The 20,382-nt window shown below is 41.3% G+C and overlaps 2 protein-coding genes across 4 annotated transcripts in view; one reads left to right on the top strand and one right to left on the bottom strand.

Annotated features, from left to right (window-relative positions):
* The window catches only part of Sass6 (SAS-6 centriolar assembly protein), a 34,943-nt gene extending 29,306 nt beyond the window's left edge, over positions 1-5,637 (top strand). For both annotated transcript variants that reach the window (XM_021157987.3, XM_085835559.1), the window contains exons 15-17: positions 1,494-1,588; positions 3,084-3,178; positions 3,475-5,637. In XM_021157987.3, coding sequence (XP_021013646.1) covers positions 1,494-1,588; positions 3,084-3,178; positions 3,475-3,581 — 297 coding nt within the window. In that variant the 3' untranslated portion in view covers positions 3,582-5,637. The remainder of the gene's footprint in view (positions 1-1,493; positions 1,589-3,083; positions 3,179-3,474) is intronic.
* Positions 5,638-5,767: 130 nt separating this feature from the next.
* The window catches only part of Slc71a1 (solute carrier family 71 member 1), a 29,930-nt gene continuing 15,315 nt past the window's right edge, over positions 5,768-20,382 (bottom strand). The window contains exons 5-12 of one of the 2 annotated variants that reach the window (XM_021158437.2): positions 19,692-19,806; positions 16,080-16,298; positions 15,627-15,740; positions 14,632-14,703; positions 10,858-10,970; positions 9,474-9,571; positions 8,318-8,481; positions 5,768-7,089 (exon numbers count right to left, since the gene is read on the bottom strand). In XM_021158437.2, coding sequence (XP_021014096.1) covers positions 6,883-7,089; positions 8,318-8,481; positions 9,474-9,571; positions 10,858-10,970; positions 14,632-14,703; positions 15,627-15,740; positions 16,080-16,298; positions 19,692-19,806 — 1,102 coding nt within the window. In that variant the 3' untranslated portion in view covers positions 5,768-6,882. The remainder of the gene's footprint in view (positions 7,090-8,317; positions 8,482-9,473; positions 9,572-10,857; positions 10,971-14,631; positions 14,704-15,626; positions 15,741-16,079; positions 16,299-19,691; positions 19,807-20,382) is intronic. The other variant, XM_085835560.1, reaches the window with a different exon arrangement.

The raw sequence follows: 20,382 nt of genomic DNA, 5'->3' as shown, positions 1-20,382 counted from the left end.
GAACAGGCTGAGCAAGCCAGGGGAAGCAAGCCAGTAAAGAACATCCCTCCATGGCTTCTGCATCAGCTCCTGCTTCCTGACCTGCTTGAGTTCCAGTCCTGACCTCCTTCAGTGATGAACAGCAATGTGGAAATGTAAGCTGAATAAACCCTTTCCTCCCCAACTGCTTCTTGGTCATGGTGTTTGTGCAGGAATAGAAACCCTAAGACAGTAGTTTTGGATTATATTCTGGATAGTTTAATTGAGAATCTAGAGTATCTTCCAATTGTCAATAAGATACTTTTTAAAAAGATATTTACTAAGTTGCAGTTTCAAGGTCTGATTTGTTTCTGTAGACTGTTTTCATTGTCAGCTGTTTTTATAGGATTTGCTGCGCCAAATGTGCACTGCACTATCCAGAGAGTATCTTGACCTGTGAGCAGAGCCCTGTAGTTAGTTTCCAAAGGCTTTGGCTCACTGGTTGGAGTCAGACTGTGCGTGTGTAGCTTACAAGGTTGTTTTGTTCTGGGTATCACAGTTCATTTCTTAAGTGTGCTGGGTCCACATCCAGCCACTGTGGTTTCACGGGCGTGATGTGAAGGTTTACCCTGGTCCTCTTTGCTCCCAGTGCTTTGCATCTTTTCCTTGCCCTTCTTGGTTTGGAGAAGTTACTTTCAAAAATGAGAGAAAGTAAGAGAGACTTGTGTTTACTGTATTTTGTTTAAGGTGATGTCTTCAATTTCTGTCAATTTTACTATAAAAAAAAATCAGTCTCTCTCCCTCTTCCCCCACCTGTGTATATGCTATGTGTGTGGGTGTGTGTGTGGTGTGTGTCTTATCACACACACATTTTCTTCTTCTATGTTAATGGACACTTGAACGACCCTGTTGTGACTGGGATGAAGTGTGCCGCAGTGAATGCGGGTGTGCTTTATCTCTTCTGTACTCGGGCTTTCCTTTCTGTTCACCCACGAAGAAAATAGATTCATAGGAATCCCATGTGTACTGCTTTGAAAAGCATCTGTATTGGTCTTAGCAGCAACTGGGAATACATACATCCTCACCAACAGGGTATGAATTCCTTATCTGTATGATCCTTACCAACATTTGTTAATTTGTTTTTATTTTGATAATTCCCATTCTACCTGGCGCAAAAAGTTACTTCATTGTAGTTTTGGTTTCTATTTCTTGGTCCTTCCAACACATGGGATGTGCTACCAGGCCAACTAAGCCGAGGTTAGTTTCAGTCCTATCATTGAGCTAAATGCATTAGTGTTCACGACAGAGTAACTGTTGGGAGAGTCACGTTTATTCTTCACCTTGTCACTTGTATCATGGGGGCTGTTTTGGTGAGGGAAAGTCAGGTTCTTAAGCCTTCAAAGAATGCCCTTGTGCTGTAAGATATAGGCAGAATCTTTATATCATCTTTAATTTATCAAGAAGCAAAACCTAGCCACTCAGCTGAGTGCGGACCTGCCTCAGTTCTGACTTCATGAGCTGTGTTCTCCACACAGGTTCACTTTAACCTGCAGCTTACAAAACCAAGCGCATCGATAGATGGGCAGCCGGGAGCCGCTGTTAACAGGCCTTGTTCAAATGATAAGGAAAAGTAAGTACTCAACCGACAAAACAGCTTAGTGTTCTCCTCTTTGAAAGTCGTTTTTTAAAAAAAGATTTAAGTGTTGAGTGTTTTGCCTGTATGTATACGTGTGCACATTTGTCAGGTTCCCACAGAGGTCAGAAGAGGATAGCAGGATCTCATAGAACTGAAGTTACAGAGGATTGTAAGCTGTTGTGTGAGTGCTAGGAACCCAACCCAGGCAGGCCTTCCTTCTCAAGGACTGCAAGTGTCAATGCTGCAGCATTTTTGTAGCACTTTAGAAGCCACATTAAAAAATGCTGGCAGTGTTTGAAAGCCTTGTATTTATCTATGACTGCCATTTTTGTTGAGACAGGGTCTAACTCTGGCTCTGGCTGTCTTGAAACTCAATATGTAGACCAGGATGGCCTCAAACTCAAGAGAAATTGCTTGGCTCTGCCTCAAGTGCTGGGATTAAAGATGTGTACCACCAAGCCCAGTTTACCTAAGATATTTTATGTTGAAAATTTAGAATTATTTTTAGCTTTGAAAAAGTGACTTCTCTTATGTGGTTGTAAGTTATAGGACTCCGCCCCCTAGATAATATAGTAAAAGATTGTGTCGCCGGGCGTGGTGGCGCACGCCTTTAATTCCAGCACTCGGGAGGCAGAGGCAGGCGGATTTCTGAGTTCGAGGCCAGCCTGGTCTACAAAGTGAGTGCCAGGACAGCCAGGGCTACACAGAGAAACCCTGTCTCAAAAAACCAAAAAAAAAAAAAAAAGATTGTGTCATAAGTAAAGACTGCTTCTACACATATGTGGATCTGCACACAGAAGTCCTCCATTTTAAAGCTAGGCGTGGTGGCACACACCTTTAATTCCACCATGCAAGTGGCAGACACAGGTAGTTTTCAGTAAAAACAAAAGCCAAGGCTCCACTATGAGGCCGTCTCAGAGAGGGGGCTGCACACATGGTTCCGTGGTGCTCCTCCAGAGGGCCTGGGCTGGCTGCTCACAAGCTCTGTAACTCATCTTCTGGCATCCATGTGCAGACATATATGCAGGCAAAACACCCATACACGTTAAAATAAACAAACATATGTGCAGGATTTTAATGGTACTCTCAGTTATGTATTTTTCCTGTCACGTTACGTATGCCTTTGTTCTAATACAGTATGTTGTATTGACTCCAATAAACTCAAGATAATATTCTCAAGATAATATAATTTGCTTTCTTCTGTATTTTCTCATCTCCTCATCTTTGCTATGATATATATAATCTTGCAGTACTCATAGAATTTATTCTTCTTATAGTCTTTGTCCCAGTTTTAGTATAAGTTTGACCTTCACCAAGGGAGGACACAGATATGGAGTTGTTAAGTTCAGGCATCATGTGATCACTTAGGTGGTCAAAAAATGTTGTACTAAGGTATTTTAGAACATTTTGATTTTTGTCAACTAGGAATATTCAACAGAGAAAATGAACAATAAAGTGAAAATTAAGACAAAAATTACTTTTTTTTAAGTGGTGAAAATTTAGGATTGGAGTCCAAATACTTGAAGAAAAGAGAAGATAGCATTCCTTTACGTGGACTCAGCCAGAATCTGTTGAGTAATTCAGGTGAGGAGACCTGTGTACTGAGCGAATGGTACAGTGTGGATTCATTAAATGTGTTTAAGACGGGCTGGTGAGATGGCTCAGTGGGTGAGAGCACTCGACTGCTTTTCCGAAGGTCCAAAGTTCAAATCCCAGCAACCACATGGTGGCTCACAACCACCCGTAATGAGATCTGACTCCCTCTTCTGGGGTGTCTGAAGACAGCTACAGTATACTTATATGTAATAAATATATAAATCTTAAAAAAAAATGTGTTTAAGACTAAAGTAGTGACATGTTACATGTTTTGTCTCTTGCAGACCATCAGAAAGACGGCATGCTGGGAGCGTTCCAGATATCTTCCAAACCCACCGTTCTCCCCTCCTCATCTTCATCCTATTTCCCTGGGCAGTTACCAAGTAGTTAATCCAACACCTTTTATTGCTTACTGACAGTTTAGGAATTCAAGTGATTTAACAGACTATTAATAACAAAACCAATTTTTTTCTGGTTCCTGTTAGGTCATTTGGATCCTTTGTAATACTGCTGCCATTTACAAATCTAGGAAATTGATAAGGATTCTGAGTAAATGGTATTTTTTTTCCTGTGAACAAAACAGAATGTTTCAAAGACAGTCAGTGAATTGTATCAGATTCTTACCAGTGGGCTGATTAGGGTCACTTACTCAAAGATACACCTGCAGAGACTATACACTGAAGACTTGTGAGTCATACCATCATTTTTATTGTAAAAAAAAAATCTTAATTTGCCACCTGAGAGTTGGGAGAGCTTCCACCTGTGATCATTGAGCCGTAAATTGATTCTTACATTGAGTTCTTATACAACTTTCAAAGCTTTTTTTTTTTTTTTTGAGACAGAGTCTATTATTATGTAGTTCAGGCTGTCCTGGAACTGGCTATGTATGTAGACAAGGCTGGCCACAAACCCAGATCCACCTGCCTCTGTGTCCCAAGACCGAGAAGTAAAGGTGTGCACCCACAAGCCTGAGTTATGCAATATAACCAGTCTGTAAGATAAAAATATCAAACCAGCCAGGCGTGGTGGCGCACGCCTTTAATCCCAGCATTCGGGAGGCAGAGGCAGGCGGATTTCTGAGTTCTAGGCCAGCCAGGGCTACACAGAGAAACCTGTCTCGAACCCACATCCCCCCAACCCCCCAAAAAAATCAAACCAAAAACAGTGTATTCGACCTCGTGCTAGTCAAGTCCTGGGTATAGGCATTTGGAGTTTGGTTGATGTACCTAGTGACAATCTTAAGCATTTTGAGTGAAATTAAGTATTCATAGTGAGTAAATTTTCTCTGAAATAATTTTTATATGAAAATCATTGGGACAGTGTATTTACATGACTGAAGTGCTTTAGTCATCTGGGCATTCCATAAAGATCATCAGTGTAATAACACCATAAAAACTCATGGGACTTTTTATAATATTAAAATTTGTGCTCAGTGTTAATAAAGCAGGAGAGTTAACTATTGGAAATTACAACTTTCTCACTATTAAAAACTTCCAAGAATTATTCCTTGGAAATTAAGTAGTTTTAAAAAACAAAATGAAAACAAAAAACCAAAAACCACCCTCTATAATCTTAGAGGTCTAATTTTGTTTTCTTGTTGACAACCACCCAAAGGAAATTAAAATCCCAAGACCCCCAAAATCTTATCTGTAAAACGTTAACAATCATGTGATATTTTAAACGTTTCAAGGGGCTGAAGAGATGGCTTAGTGATGATCGGCACTAGCTACTCTTTGAGAGGACATGGGTTCTAATCCCAGCACCCACATGGCAGGTCACAGTTTTGTCACCCAGAGTGCATCAGGCAGGCATGGGGTTTCTAGGCAAAACATTTATACACATTAATTTTTTTCAAGTACATAAAATCTTTAGCCTCACTTTCCGGATGATGGCTATTGCTAGCAGTCTTCAACAAGAAGGGCTGTTATCACAGGTCAGTCATGGGAAGAATATTGCTCTAACTACTTGAAAGCACTTATTCTGGAAAGAAGTCTCTCTATGCAGCACAGGACTGTTGTAAATACTATAAAATAAACCTAAGAGCTATGGCAGCCTTTGGAAAGGGGTATATGACATACATAGCTCTTTACAAGATACCCTCCCCTTACTATTTATAAACCTGTTTCCACGATAGGACTGCTCATTTCCACGCAGGGTGTGAGCTGTCTCTGTGCTAAGTGTCCACGCACACAGACAGCGCCAACTCTCTGCTCTACCTCTTCTGCTTTTGTCTGAAATTGTTTTGTGTTGTATAACTGTACATGTGTTAATAATCAGAATGTTGCTTTTTGCTATTTCTGAAAACTGTGACCTTTGTTAATAAAGCACTGAGGCTTGAGCGTTTTATATGCAAGAAGCATGTTTAGAAAATAAAAGACTAACTGAATGTGTGCTTAGGAAATCAAGCATTTCTGGTTGACCTACACACTTTGTTATTTTCATCTTCAGGCTTTTTGTTTTATTTTTGGTGAGGTGAGGGCAGCAAATGGATTGCAGAAGGTAAGGTAAGGTAAGAAGATTTGTTACTGTAACAAAGCCTAAACCGGCCTTACAGGGAGGGACTCACAGATCAAGACCTTTTTAAAAAGAAAAAAATCATTAAAATATTTAATTTTATTAACAGAATATTTACATTTGAGACCTTATTTAATCATAATGAATGCTCCAAGTTTAAAAAGCATTAGGCAATAACCACACACAAGATGAAAACAGTGTAAACTATACAATACTTTATGTACATTTTTACAAAGTAACACTTTTTTAAATAATATAACTGGACACAAAAATATACACTTTAGAGAAATTCACATCAGTAATTGTATAAAGCTCTCTTCTAGGGTCCTGAAAATTTAGGACAAACATTAGCTCTGTAAATAAAGTGTTACTGTGACAGTCCTGAAAGGCCACTATATATATTTATCTACATATAGATATCACATTGACATTTTCAAGGCTACCAGCTTTACTATATAATTTTTAGATTATGTATTCAAGTGTTGAGGTCCTTATGATTATGCAAATATCAAAAGAATAGTGGTATAAGAAGCAGAACAGATTTAAACAAATTGAGCCAGATGGATAGGCTCTGATCACCCCAATTTGAATTCTAAGTGGCTGATCTTTTCATACTTCAGAACAGCAGTGAATAATGTTTTAAATAAAATTATGGCAAACAAGCTTGAAACATGATTCTGGTTTTCTACAATTTTCACAAGTTCTTTTAAATGCAAACAATTCTTTACCATTTCTTTTCTAGTGCATCTGCATTAAGGCTTTGAATTATTTGACCCAAGATTTTACAATGACTCAGGTTTTACAAGGTTAAAGCAAACAGGTCCATAACCATCCTGCCTAGTGTCACTGAGTCAGCACGAGCAGGTAAAGGCTCAACACCTAAGGAAATGGCAGAGACGGAGTTACAGATAGAGCTTTAATTAAAGATGTGTAATGAAACAGTTTAGTGGCAAGAGAGTGGTGCTAATATAAACAAAAGATTTCTTTTTGAAAGAAAGTGTAACATCTTTGGAAAACTGTCCGGTTCTTTCTTTAGTTCCCACGGAGTTCATGCAAGTATTTCTTAAGACAGTCATAAAGTACACTGCCGATGGAAATGGAATGTACATCCAGAGCTACAGGTGAAAACTAAGACCTGGGTGCTGCGAGAGAGAGAGAGTCTTCCTGATAAATCTCCGTCACACATTCGTGTCCTGGAGTAAAGGTTCTTTGGCCTCTCCTGGCGCTTGTGTACTGTGAGGATGGCTGTGACTGCCACAGTGCTTCCTCCAACTGCTGGACCTTAAACTTAAATTAGTGTGTTCCGGAATAAACAAGGCAACGAGCAGAGCCAGCAGTACCGAACAGGCTCCAAAGAGGAAAGGGGGACCAGGGATGATGGAATTCTGAGGAAGAAACAATAGTTAATGTTTTTTGCACAAATACTCCCCCCACCCCCGCCCCCAGCCTCCAATGTCTCAGTGACTGTCTGCTCAGATTTTTTTTTTAAAGTCAATGCCTTTATTGAAGCAATAGCTATAAAATCACTTTTCAGGAGAAAAGGTATTTTTATTCTTATTGTAAAATCCTGCCCACAAAAACTGGCAAAATGGGCTGGAAAGAGTTCATTGGTTAAGAGCACTGACTGCTCTTCCAAAGGTCCTGAGTTCAATTACAGGCAACCACATGGTGGCTCACAACCATCTGTAATGGGATCTGATGCCCTCTTCTGGTGTGTCTGAGGACAGCAATGGTGTACTCAAACCTTTAAAAATAAAAATCAAAAACTGGCAAAGTAACTTGAATAACTGTGGGTGGCTTTTAGCACAGAGCCTGAACTACACATGTTAATAATATACCTGTAGAATCATTTGTTTCAAAAATAAATACAATACTACTAACCACAAAAATAAAACATTTTAGCCCAAATCATATTCATTGTGGGCAAAACCCTATAGAAACCCTGTTTCTGTTGTATATGGCCCACAAAACTAAATAGGCTTGCCTGGGGTAACTCTTGCTTAATCGAGAAAACTGCAGAGCTGTTAGTATTGGCTCAGTGGTCCATGTGGTTTGGGGTTGGTAATTTCAGTTGAGAAATAAAGCAAGCAAGTCAACAAATGTCCACCGTGCGTACCTTCCATGTGGCCATAGTAGACAGCAGCTGCTCGGCACTCCAGAAGTCAGAAGGAAAGAAAGCAGCAGTGTGGAATGGAGATGTGGCTGCCATGCCATTAGGCACAAATTGACAAAATGTGATTTCACGTGATTTTTTTTCATTCTAGTTTTGCAAGATGATACTCAGAAGAATAGTCTCTTAGGCTTTAGTTATTTTTTTTTAAGATTTATTCGTTATTATATGTAAGTACTGTAGCTGTCTTCAGATACCCCAGAAAAGAGGGTTAAAATCAGATCTCATTACAGATAATTGTGAGCCACTGTGGTTGCTGGGAATTGAACTCAGGACCTTCAGAAGAGCAGTCAGTGCTCTTAACCACTGAGCCAGCCCCAGGCTTTAGTTTTTAAGATTACTTAAGGCCTATTCATGCTAGAAAGTTTTACACAAAAGCTTTTGTTTTCAAAAATATCCTTTAATCCAGCCAAATAAATAAGAGTATGTGAATGAAGAATTACCTGTTCAAAGTGATGCTGAGGGCTTGTGTTTGTCCCCAGGTCTGTTCCTGTGATTGGCAGTTCTTTAAGTTCCACATGGAATATGTAGAAAATGAACCCATAAAGGGCTGGTCCCAGACCATTGCACAATCCTCTGATTCCTGTTATCATTCCTTGAACAACACCTACAACATGTTTAAAACAACCATTTAGCACATTACCCTTTCCTACTCTTTAAAAAACAGCAAATGTGAAATCAATCTAAATGGAGATTCTTAATGCTACCAGCAACTTACTCTAATGGTATTAAATGCTACTGAGACGCCATCAGTAGTTACTGCCCTACGCAAATGCAGGCCCAGGCATAACATAAGTCTAGGTAGCAAAAGCACTTGGTTCTTGGCAGTAAACAGTCAGGAACTAAGTAAATTAAACACACTAAAAGCTGCCAAACACTGTTTGCTACTACTGAGTGATTCTCAATTTCTCTCAGATCATCTTTGTAAATGAAATTGCAAGCTCTTTTTACCACAGGCTTTTCCTTCCTCATTTTACCAAATGACTGCCACTGTGCTACAATCCTCTTATCTCTCCAAGCCAGGGAATTGTAAAGGGTTACGATGAGCCCTGAGGTGCCTATCACAATAGCCCAGCAGCAGTGAAGCTCAATAGTAAATTAGGACATGAATGGACAGTGTCCCTCACAGGCCTGCATGCTGAACGCTCCATGCTACTTGGGGTGCTACTTGTGAGGCCCTGGAATCAGAATGCTTCCAGTGAGTCCTTGGAGGGATGAATATCTTGTCCCTGGCTTCATCCCATCTACTCCCTGTTGACCAATATTAGTAGCTTCTACCACATGCCTCTACTGACATCTTCCTTCCTCTGGACCAGCAATGAAACCAAGCCACCACGGACTGGACTCTCTGGACCCAGAGGCCCATATAAATCCTTTAAGATGTTTATTGGACACTTTGTCACGATGAAAAAGCCACGGCCAAACATTGGATATTTAAGAAAGGACAAGTGACCAATGGCCACTGGAAATTAGTATCTCAGAACCTGCTTTAGCACAGGCAGCAAACTTAGAACATTATAAAGATACACTAGTAGTCAGGCAAGAGAAAAACACAGACATAATTCTTTTAAGTGACTAAAGGGACTCCGCTCCACTCACCCTGTTGATCTGCGTCAGCAGTCCGTGAAACAAGGGCGCTAACAGCTGGAAAGGTGATGCTAGACATGGCTGCCACTGCCCCAGCAGCCCACATCATCCTGTGATCAAAGCAGCGAGACCAATGTTACTATTGCTTCTCCATTTTCCTGTCAAATCAGACCAAGTCATCCTGACTACAATGGCTGTGTGCATTCTCTCTTCCTCTAAGTGGCTCTGGGCCAGTCAGTTAAAGGCGTAGCTCATGAACTATGGAAGCAGCAACTACTTGTTCACAAAAACAGTGTACTTTGTTGTAAAACTGGGTTGTTCCAAACCATAATGTGGAATATTCTTTGTGTTGGAAGAGGAGAAGTTGTGTTGAGTATTATACATAAAATTAATAAAGAAACATCAAGTGTATTTAAACACAAGCCAGCAGTCTTCTAAAGTTCCCATGATTCACTGTAAAGGTCACTGTTGACTGTAATGTCAGGAATATGGAGGGTACATAAGCTGGATGCCCCTGTCTTGTTGGGAAGAAATATTTCACGTTTGTAGGCACCTCTGCAAAGGCTGGACTGGAAAATACATTACCCACTGAAACACATTCTCCGTGTTTACTAATACCCAAATCCAAAGAGGAGCTGGGCAACCCATCCCCAACCGTGCTGCAGGACAGCAGCCTGTCCGCAAAGTGGTGAGGCCAGGGGGAAGGAAGCCGACTGCTCACTCCCACTTGTCAGTGAACAACACTGGCTTTTGTTTTGCTTTTCTTAACCAGGAAAACAAAATATGTAATAAGCTGTCAGGGCTTTGTTGGCACAGAGTGCTGTACTGTTTCCTAGGAACAAACTGATTAGATTAAATGCTCCTCAGAGATTCGATAGCTTAATAATCTCACGGGGAAAAAGCCAGTGTGTAGCCTTCAGCCACTCTTGGATATATAAATATATGTGGGAAATTGTACTATGCATGCTTAAAGTACAGCAAGAAACAGATTCAAGTCAATAGCTTAGCTGAAAAGAAACTAAAAGGTTGGGGCTGGGCGTGGTCATGCTTACCGGTAGAACTAGCACTTGTAAAGGGGAGGGAGCCTTAGCTAAAGAAAAGACAGAAAGGGAGCAAGCACCAGAACCCTTTTTAATGGGGAGATGGCTGTGGGTAGGCTGCCCATGCCCCTGTAGATGGCCCCACTTCCAGGCCAGGCTCACACGGTCAGCACTGTTTTGGACTCTGGGTTAAGTTCACACACACCATATGTCTATGACGTTGGGACAAAGGTGTGTTGGAGTTGGAAAAGGATCAGGAAGCAGATGGTAGTGGGCTGACTTAATCAAATTATATCATACAAATAAAACTTTCAAAGAATATAGAAGAATTAAAACATCCCAATATTTATACCTACCAAGGTTCTGAACCAAAGCCGTACCATGCCAGCTGCAATATTTGAAATCCCAGACCCAGTAAGATGGTGTTCTTATTTCCAATTGACCTCATGAGTAAACTCAAGACTATGGTCTGAAAGACAAACACAGTTATCACAAAAGGTTTTTTTTTTTTTCCCCTCTCTTTTAAGAAACTTGCATTTATTTATTTATTTATTTTCAGGAATTGAATTTCTCCTTGATGGCAAGTACCTTTACCTACAGAGCCATCTTGCTGGCTGGACATTAGCAGATGCCATGTCCCCACCAGCTTCTATGTTCTGGAACTGTTAACCCCAGACTCAACTTTCTATAAATTGGCATGGTCATAGTGTCTTATCACAGAAATACAAAAGTAACTAAGATATACCTCAATGCTATCCTATGGCCACATACAACTTTATCTAAGCCTGCTGTTGAAATTGTGAGGATTCTATGAACTATGAAGTAAGACTCAGGAAATTTATATTTAAGAGCACAGAGTTTGTAAAAACATGATGGACCACAATCTTTGAGATCTTGGATGAATCCACTTCAGTTTTTTTCTTACCTAAGTAGAACTAACAGCAGCAAGTTCAGAATTCAATACTGGATGAAATGAATCATTTATATGAAGTGCTTAGAGTTGCGCCTGGCACATAGGAAGCATCTCATAAATGGCTTTATCGGTAGATGGACATTCCTGTAGTTCTAACGTACAGGAAATTCCTATAGTTCCAACGTACATGAAATTCAGCAGGGATTAGGGCATCAAAACTAACTTTGCTATTCTAACTAATGTGGAACATACCGCACAAAATAACTAAGTCTGTAGAAGTGGTACCCAAATCACTCTCATTCCTTCCTGACACATCAGAGAATTAGAATGTAAGTTGAAATTTAATCATTTAACTTTTTATGAGGCTTGGTGACAAAAGCAAAACTTCTTTTACAGCTAGGTGTGTGGTGACTCAGGTCTCTAACCTGAGGCTAGTCAGGAGAACTGACCTATGTTTGAGGCCAGCCTAGGCTACAGCTGAGTTACAATCTCTGAGTCCTTGCCTCAAAAAAAAAGATTCCTAGAAGGATTTTCAAATGAAACCCCATGACCATTGGACCAGACTCCTAGAAACATCTGAAGACTCAGCTTTCTTCTCTAAGACTCTGGTAGAAGTGCACAGCATACAGGACAAAGTCCCCAGGCCTGCCCACCTTGTGGGATTAGACTCTGGTAGCCACACCACAAAATGCCCCACCCAGTGGCTTGTCAGGCTAAGATCAACTCACAAAAAAAAAAAAAAAAAAAAATGACTGGATACAGCTAGTATTTCACATGTATGAGAAAATTTCAACTTTTATATCCTCTAATACGATTTTGGGTATGTTCCGTCCTTGTGAAGCGGTAAGTAATCCACTTCCCTATACTGTGGGTAGACAGTATTACAGGTGACAACTTACATATTAGGACGACTAGAATTTTGTAAACTCAAAACTGCTAAGTCTTGGAGCTATAAATCCAGCATTCCACAAGAACTTGTGAAATTTGTTTGTCATAAGGAGTCACTTCCCTTGCCTCTGGCAAAGGGACAAATGGCTCACTGGCCTCCAAGGCTCCTCAGTCCTATTCACAAGTATCCTGTGCCCTCCCTTCTCTCCTCCTCACACCCACTGCCTCCTAGTCTCTCTCATTAGTCCCACTTCCTAGCCTTGTCCTGGACTCTTCCAAATGCCCTTGGCTGTTCTCTCTCATATCTGCAATAAAGACTTTCTCCTAGTGAATAGTCATCTTATAGTTTCTTCACTACACCCTCTTACATTCTGGGAAAGTGTACTCAAAGCTACCCCTAAACACAGTACTCGCACCTCAAAAGTCCTGCTTCCTCTTAACACTCTAGGGCAGTGGTTCTCAGCCTTCCTCATGCTGCTACCCTTTAATTTAGTTCCTCATGTTGTGCTGATCCCCAACCTTATCCATCTGTTTTTGTTGCTACTTCATAACTTTAATCTTGCTGTTATAACTTATAATGTAAATAGCTGATCTGTGACCCCATGGGGTCATGGCCCACAAGCTGAGAACTTCTGCTCTAGAGGCTCACAGGGTAGAAAGTAGGCCCTCAGCATTGGTGCACCCCAGAGTGAAATGCCCTGCTAAAAGACAATCACCTTGATGAAATCCCCACAGCCTGAGGCAAGCACCCAGCTGAAGGGCCAGCTCTGGGCACAAGCATGCACTCTTCAGGGATGTGAGGCTCAGGAAGCTGACACTTCCCAAAGGAGATCACAGCTACCACCAAAGCCTCTTATAAAACAACACCTACAGCCCATCACTCAACCCAACCGGCTAACACTGCTAATTTATGGAGTTTTGATCTTTCTCAATTTAAAAAGCCAGGACCAAGAAATCCTAATTCAGGAATGAGTTCAGTAAGAGAGACCCTGGGAACACACACACACACACACACACACGCACAACAACAAAACATCTCCTTGTGTATTGCTAGCCTGTTTATCTTGTAAGTGGGAACCAAAGGTAAATGTACTTTTCTAAGGGAACTAGAAGTCACTCAAGTCAGAAACAGAATCCAGAAATACTGGTCACCTCCCTTCTTGGAGCCACATCCTGTGTATAATCACTAAGTCAGACTCTATAAGAATCTCTCACACCCAAAGACTGAAAGACCCACTGTGTCAACACACCCTGTTCACCTGCTGGCCTTCCAGGAGCCCCTTGGAATTTACCCCCTAGCCCTTTTCCCCTTACCCACACCAGCAGTGCCAGACAGGTCTCTCTGTTTTCTTATTCTCACCCTTGGGGCATTCATCTCAATATTCAGCAACTTAGAATTCTCCTCAGCTATATCTGTACATCCTTGACCAAATGCCACCTTGTATATAAGTACTTCTCAAATTACCCCTACCCATAAAACCCTATTCAAGTTTCTCCACCACTTCCTGTTCCTTAAAGTTATGTTAGCAACATAAACAAAGTTTCCAACTGACCCATCCATCTGTCTCATTCCCTAGAACAGTCTGGATAGCAGGAATCATACCGCAGCTTAACCAGGGTCTGTCAGTACTATGACCTCCAGTGACTATTTGAAGAGTAAATTCACAGAGCAAGGAGTCCTGACAGAAATCACTAAACTGTCATGCTGTACATCACATATTCACTAATATGTATCCGTCCAAAAACTCATCAATTACTAGCTCTGCTAACAAGTTTTTAACTCTTAAACTCTTAAGATCAGACTTGTTTCTAGCCAGGCATGGTGGCAGAGGCCTTTAGTCCCAACACTTGGGAGGCAGGAGGATCTCTGTGACTTTGAGGCCAGCTTGGTCTACATAGTAGCTTCTTAAAAGAGTTAGGATTACATAGAGAGAGCCTGTCTCAAAAAAAAAAAGTCTCACCAACACGCCTGTCTTAATTAGGGTTTTACTGCTGTGAACAGACGCTATAGCCAAGGCAACTCTTATAAGAACAACATTTAACTGGGGCTGGCCTACAGATTCAGAGGTTCAGTCCATTATCAAGGAGGGAGCATGGCAGCATCCAGGCAAGCATGGTGCAGGAGGAGCTCAGAGTTCTACATCTTCTTCATCTAAGATTGGCTTCCAAACTGCTAGGAGGAGGGTCTTAAAGCCCACGTGTACCATGACACACTTCCTACACCAAGGTCACACCTCCTATAGCGCCAAGCATATTCAAAGTAGCACAAGGCCTTTACAGAGTAAGGCCTCATTTGGATGACATCAGTTTAACTAAAGCAGAAACTCACCTGTGCAATAATGGACAGAATGCCAAGGACTGCTATGAAGGCTGCCACACTTTCTGGAGAAAATTTCATTATCTAGAAGGTTTCCAAAACAAGTAAAATTAATGAAAAAAGGAGCACAGCACATATATACTCGTGTAACACTAGTGTAACCACATGTATGTTAACATTAAATGGCTAGAAAAATGCCTATTGACAGCTTTTCATTCTAATTCTAATCATATACATTTTTCCTTCAGAAAAAAATGGCTTATCATATTTAAAATACCTTCTTATATATAATAGACCTCTTTTATTTGGCCATAACTAAGCTATCAAGCACCCAAAACCATTTTAAAAATAACTACATCTGAGTTCAAGGCCAGCCTGGTCTACAGAGTGAGTTCCAGGACAGCCAGGGCTACACAGAGAAACCCTGTCTTGAAAAACCAAAAAAAAAAAAAAAAAACCCTACAACATGAGGTCCTAGTTTCACCTCCAGTACCAAGGATGAGGAGCATAAGCAGGCCCTGTGCCTGGAGGTTAAGCTCTTGTTGGCCATTTGTTTATAAAACATGTTGTCGTGGCAGTTCTACAGTCACCTGGGAAGAAAAACCTTAACTTAAAGCTTTCATCAGCCTGGCCTCTAGGCGAGTGTGTGGGGACATTTCCTTGACTCCTGACTGATGGAGGAGGGCCCTGCACACCATAGATGGTACCACCCAGGAGTACGCAGTCCTGGAAGGAGCAAGCAGGAAGCAGCATTCCCCCATAGTGTCTGCTCACTTCCTGCTTCCAGGTTTCTGCCCTAACTCCCTCCAGAGATGGAGTGTACACGGAGTACGAGCGAAACGATCCTTTCTGGCCTGAGCTGCTTGTGGTGAGTGTTCTATCACAGCCACAGAAGGCAAACTAGGACAAGCACTCATCTTAAAGATGACCACAGCTTCCTGCACATGAAACTCTGCTCTGATATCAGTGCTAAACAGGACAAGTGCACTTCGGTAGGACGGCCTCACCTGTCTGAGGTATAAGAAGAAGCTGGAGTACTGGCCGGCTTCAGGAAGGTAGGAGAGAAACACCGTGATACAGATCAGCAGCACTATGGAGTCCTGGCCCACTTTTTTTAAAGACTAGAACAGGAGAAACACAACACATGCTTACATCAAAACCTCACGCTTACAACTAGTTTTCTCCTTTTTTTTCATCCTACTCAAACTAGTCTGAAAAAGATTTCAAAGTGTTAATTTTTTTTTTAATTCCTTTTGGTGGTGCATGCTTCTATTTGCAGAACTAAGGAGGCTGATACAGAGTGATCTCCAATAATAGGCCACTTTGGGCTGCATAGTTAAGACCCTGTTAATAATAAATACACAGATAAACTTTAAGATGCCTCCCAGCCCCCAAGCATCCAGAGAGAAGTATCTCATCCCACTGAGTCAGGTATTCTCTTTTGCCAAGGGGAAACTTACTGCAAAGGGGTCAGCCTGTTCCCATGAAATGGGAGCTCCCCACGATGCTGGACGCATCTTCTCAGGCAATGACTCTGGCACAGCAACAAGGATAAAACAGATGTCTAGCAGAGCTATCGCTGTAGCAAGGACCACCACTAAGCTGTCCCCATACACTCGTCCAAGGTAAGCTCCAATTGCAGGGCTGGTAACTAAGCTGGCAGCGAACGTAGCAGAAACCTACAATCAAGAACAGAGAAGGGGTTTATGTGGGGCTCCCCTGTCAACACGCATTCCTGCTCTGCAAGCCCAGCCGCAACTGTATGCTTGCTGTGCTCCCTTCCCTCGCAGGAAGGTCAGCACATCAGCTTCTTGCTTAAGGAGATGATCCAGCCTCTCAACTTCCTTTTAAACTTTGGAGCCTTTTGTGTGAGTATATCCTAAAGACCAACTCATAGGAGAACAGACCTACAAGCTAACAAGGAACTGAAAGGAGACTGGCTGGGGAAGGGAGGAGCCCAGAGCCCATGAACAACACACCCTTCCTGCCCTGTGCTGTCCTCAGCACAGTATCCATCCCTTGCACTCTCTATAAACAGTCTCAAATCATTCACTGCTGTAAGGGAATCAAATTCACTGTGATTTTTCTCATCAAAATTAAATAGATAATTAAATGTTTATTATGATATATATTTAGGGCTAGCTGAAATCAGACTTAGAGACTTTTAACAGAAGGACCAGGAAGAGCAAATATACCTGTCAGTGAGACCTTCTCTCGACCTCTAGAGAGGTGCATACAAGCCTAGCAGAGGCAAAGATTAGAGAGAACCCAGTAACCCCAGACAAAGCTGGCTTATCACACTGGTGAACTGCAAATCAGCAGATGTGAAAGCAGATAACGCCTAATCAAAACCATGGTCTTCAGAAGGAACTAGAAATTAGAGCCAGGACTGGTAACTGCCTACCTAGAGTGAGGCCCTATGTTCACTCCAGTATTCAGAGAAAAAAAAGACAGAAGAAATGAAAATGGAAACTTTACTGTTTCTATGCCATTTTGGCTTTTGAATGTAGCTAATCAACACAATAGTGTTTATTTGCAACTTTATGAATAATGATGAAAATGAATCCAGGTATTTTTTTAAACATTCACTCATGTATGTATGTATGTATGTATGCATGCATAGAAATCAGAGGACAACCTGTCACAGTTGGTTCTTTACATTTTACTATGTGGGACCAAGGAATCAAATTCAGACCATCACCCCTTCTGATCTTTACTGGTATCACACTCATAAATATAAAATAAAATGGAAACAAAAACAAAAAACAAAACCTACAAGCTGCTGTTTGAGGGTCCTGTGTCTCTCACAATTAAATTTTTAAAAAGCTGTATCTTTTAACCCAAGCATCAATCAAGAGGCATTCACCTCTTAATTAACAAAATGTAGTTTGCCCCAAACACAGAAACACTACACAGCAACTTGGATGGATCGGGTAAATCTCAAGAGTGCACTTAGCTGAAAGATCCTAGACATAAAAAGACAGACTTATACTATGCAATTTGTATGACATGTCTACAAAGGCAAAAGCATGTAGACAGAGTGCAGACTGCTGTCTGGCCTCGGGGTGTAGCAGATGATAAATGGGTCTGAATGTTCTTTGGGTCAATGGAGATATTCTAAAACCAGACAGCACGATGTCTCATTATGGCGCCAGAGCACAGAGCAGGAGCTCCCACGTGAGGGGCAGAGGCACTCACCTCCACCATCACACCAGGTGAGCTCACTTCTGCAATGCAGTCAAGGAGCACCAGAGCAGGCTCCCTCTGGGTTTTTCCCTCTCAACCCTGCCAGCCTGTGGCCATTTCTTTTGGGCAGAAAGGAGAGGACTACAAAGCTCACTTTCTCCTGTCTCTACAGCCACATCATCTCTGTGTCAGTGTCATTTGCTAGGCTATGGCTTTAAAGGCTGGAAATGCGTCAGTTGATCTCTGTCAAAACTAAGAAGTGACCAAGCTGGAAAATTCTTTTTGTTGATTTTTCTTTTGAGTGCCTTACAGCTCTGGCTGTCCTGGAAATTGCTCTGTAGACCAGGTTGGCCTTAAATTCAAAAGATACCTGGGTCTGCCTCTGGCTCCTGGGGTTAAAGATATGCACAACTAGCCTTGTGGAGTTTTGTCTGTCATGCCAGCGCAGAGGCAGCAGTAAGCCAGCCTGGGTATAGTAAAGTCCTCTCTAAAAAGAAAAAGGCTTTGGCTAGGAAAAAATTTAGTTACTTCAGTATAACCCTAAGCTCCAACTGTATTATCGTGACAGTTGTACAACTCTACACGGAATGGATGAATTTAAGTATACTTCAAGAAACCTGGTTTTCTAAAAACAAAAACAAAACAAAACAAAAACCAACCATCACCAAAACAACAACAAAAACCCCACTGGCTATCATCAGCCTCATTATTATTTACAGGTTTAACCCCACAACTAAAACCACTAGTACTTCTTTTGAGTTTGCCCCTACATTTCTCCCTACCCTTCCTTTCCCAAATTCTTCCACCACCCTCATTTTTTGCAATACCTTTGAATCAGCAATCATCTTTCACGGAACTAAGGCTCAGGCAGCTACAACACCCAGTCCTTGTTTATCACACATGTATCTCATGTTTGCTCAAACTCCTCACTGCCCTACAGCTTTCTGACTAAGTAACAGTATATGACTATGGTTCTGACAGTCATTTTATTCTTAGATTTGAAAGGAAATCAGACTGAACTGCAATTAGTCACTATAAATATCAGCAAGCAATTGTCTGAGGACACTCTTTCCACCTTACGAGGTGTGTGTGCACGTATGCAGGGCCGGTCTACCATGATACACATATGGAGGTCAGAAGAACTGCAGAAGTCAGTTCTTTTCTACCATGTGGGTTCTGGAGATCCAAACTGGGTCATCAGGCAGGCCAGCAAGCCCGTTTACATGCTGAGCCACCTCTCTGGCTCTGGTTATTACACTTTTTTTTTTTTTCCGAGACATGGTTTCTCTGTGTAGCCCTGGCTGTCCTGGAACTCACTTTGTAGACCAGGCTGGCCTCCAACTCAGAAATTCGCCTGCCTCTGTCTCCCGAGTGCTGGGATTTAAGGCGTGCACCACCATGCCCAGCTGGTTATTACACTCTTAAAAGGAATTGTGTACACATATACACAGACACACAAAGCCTCAAAAATGGTTTACCAAACCCTAATCTAAATGTTAGCCTCTTATATTTTAGATTAATTCAATGAGTTATTAAATGAGTAGTAATTTTATTTCCTTATTTTAGAATTCAATTAAAAATGATAACACAGATAGATAAACAATCGTTTAAATTATGACAACACGTATAGATAGTTCCTGAATAGTAACTGTCAAAGCTTGTATGGTTCTAGATTTCTGAGTCTTGTTTAATTAGCCTAGATTAAATGATTGATATACATCAGTCTCCTTAATTCTGAGATTACAGACATGAACCATCACATCTCTGAAAAGACTTAAATGCAATTTAACGTGTGCCTTTAAGTGTACTTCTTGCAGAAAGGGACACTTACTACAGACATTTTATAGCAGACACAGAAGCCTGCAGGAAGGAAGCAGTATACATACCAGCCCGTAAGCCATACTCCTTTCATGCTCTTGAGTTATATCTGCTACATAGGCAAATACCACAGAGAAGGTTACTGCAAAAACCCCAGAAACAGAGATAACAGCAAAGTACCACCTAAGAATGAAAGGCAAGCAAGAAAACCTGGTTAGTACAAGCACCATTACTTAAAATGCTTCCTCCTGTCTATTAGTTACAGTACGAACAACTCATTTCAGCCAGGAACTTTCTAGGACAATGCATAAATGATCACATCTGTAAATCCTAGGCCAGTTACTAGGAAAATGTATAGCTAGAAATGACCCTTCCTAGCAGCTCAGCCTCTACAGAGAATTCAGCACTTAACATTAGGCAATATATTCTGGCAACAGTTAAACTGCCAAAGGCTCTGCTATTCTATAAAAAACAGCAATAAGATAAAAACCAGTATGATTCATGCCTGCACACAGACAAGTCCCTGCATGCTTGTATACACAAGGTACATTTTTCCCTCCAGTTATTTTTGGCTCTCCAATTGTTGGCAAAACAAACTCTTTACACTGAAGAAACCTAAATGGCAGTGCTCATAAAATTAAGACAGCTACTGTAAAGGAGAAACAGGTGGGAAGGTGGCTCATGGGTAAGGAGCTTGCTGTATGAGCATGAAGAACTGAATGCTGACCCTCAACACATACGTATACATGAAAAGCTGGG

This window comes from Mus caroli, unplaced genomic scaffold (genome assembly GCF_978045245.1).
Source record: "Mus caroli unplaced genomic scaffold, Mus_caroli_1 scaffold_3, whole genome shotgun sequence".
Lineage (NCBI taxonomy): Eukaryota > Metazoa > Chordata > Mammalia > Rodentia > Muridae > Mus > Mus caroli.
Note: the sequence above shows the minus strand (reverse complement) of the source record. Positions and strands in the feature narration are given on the sequence as shown.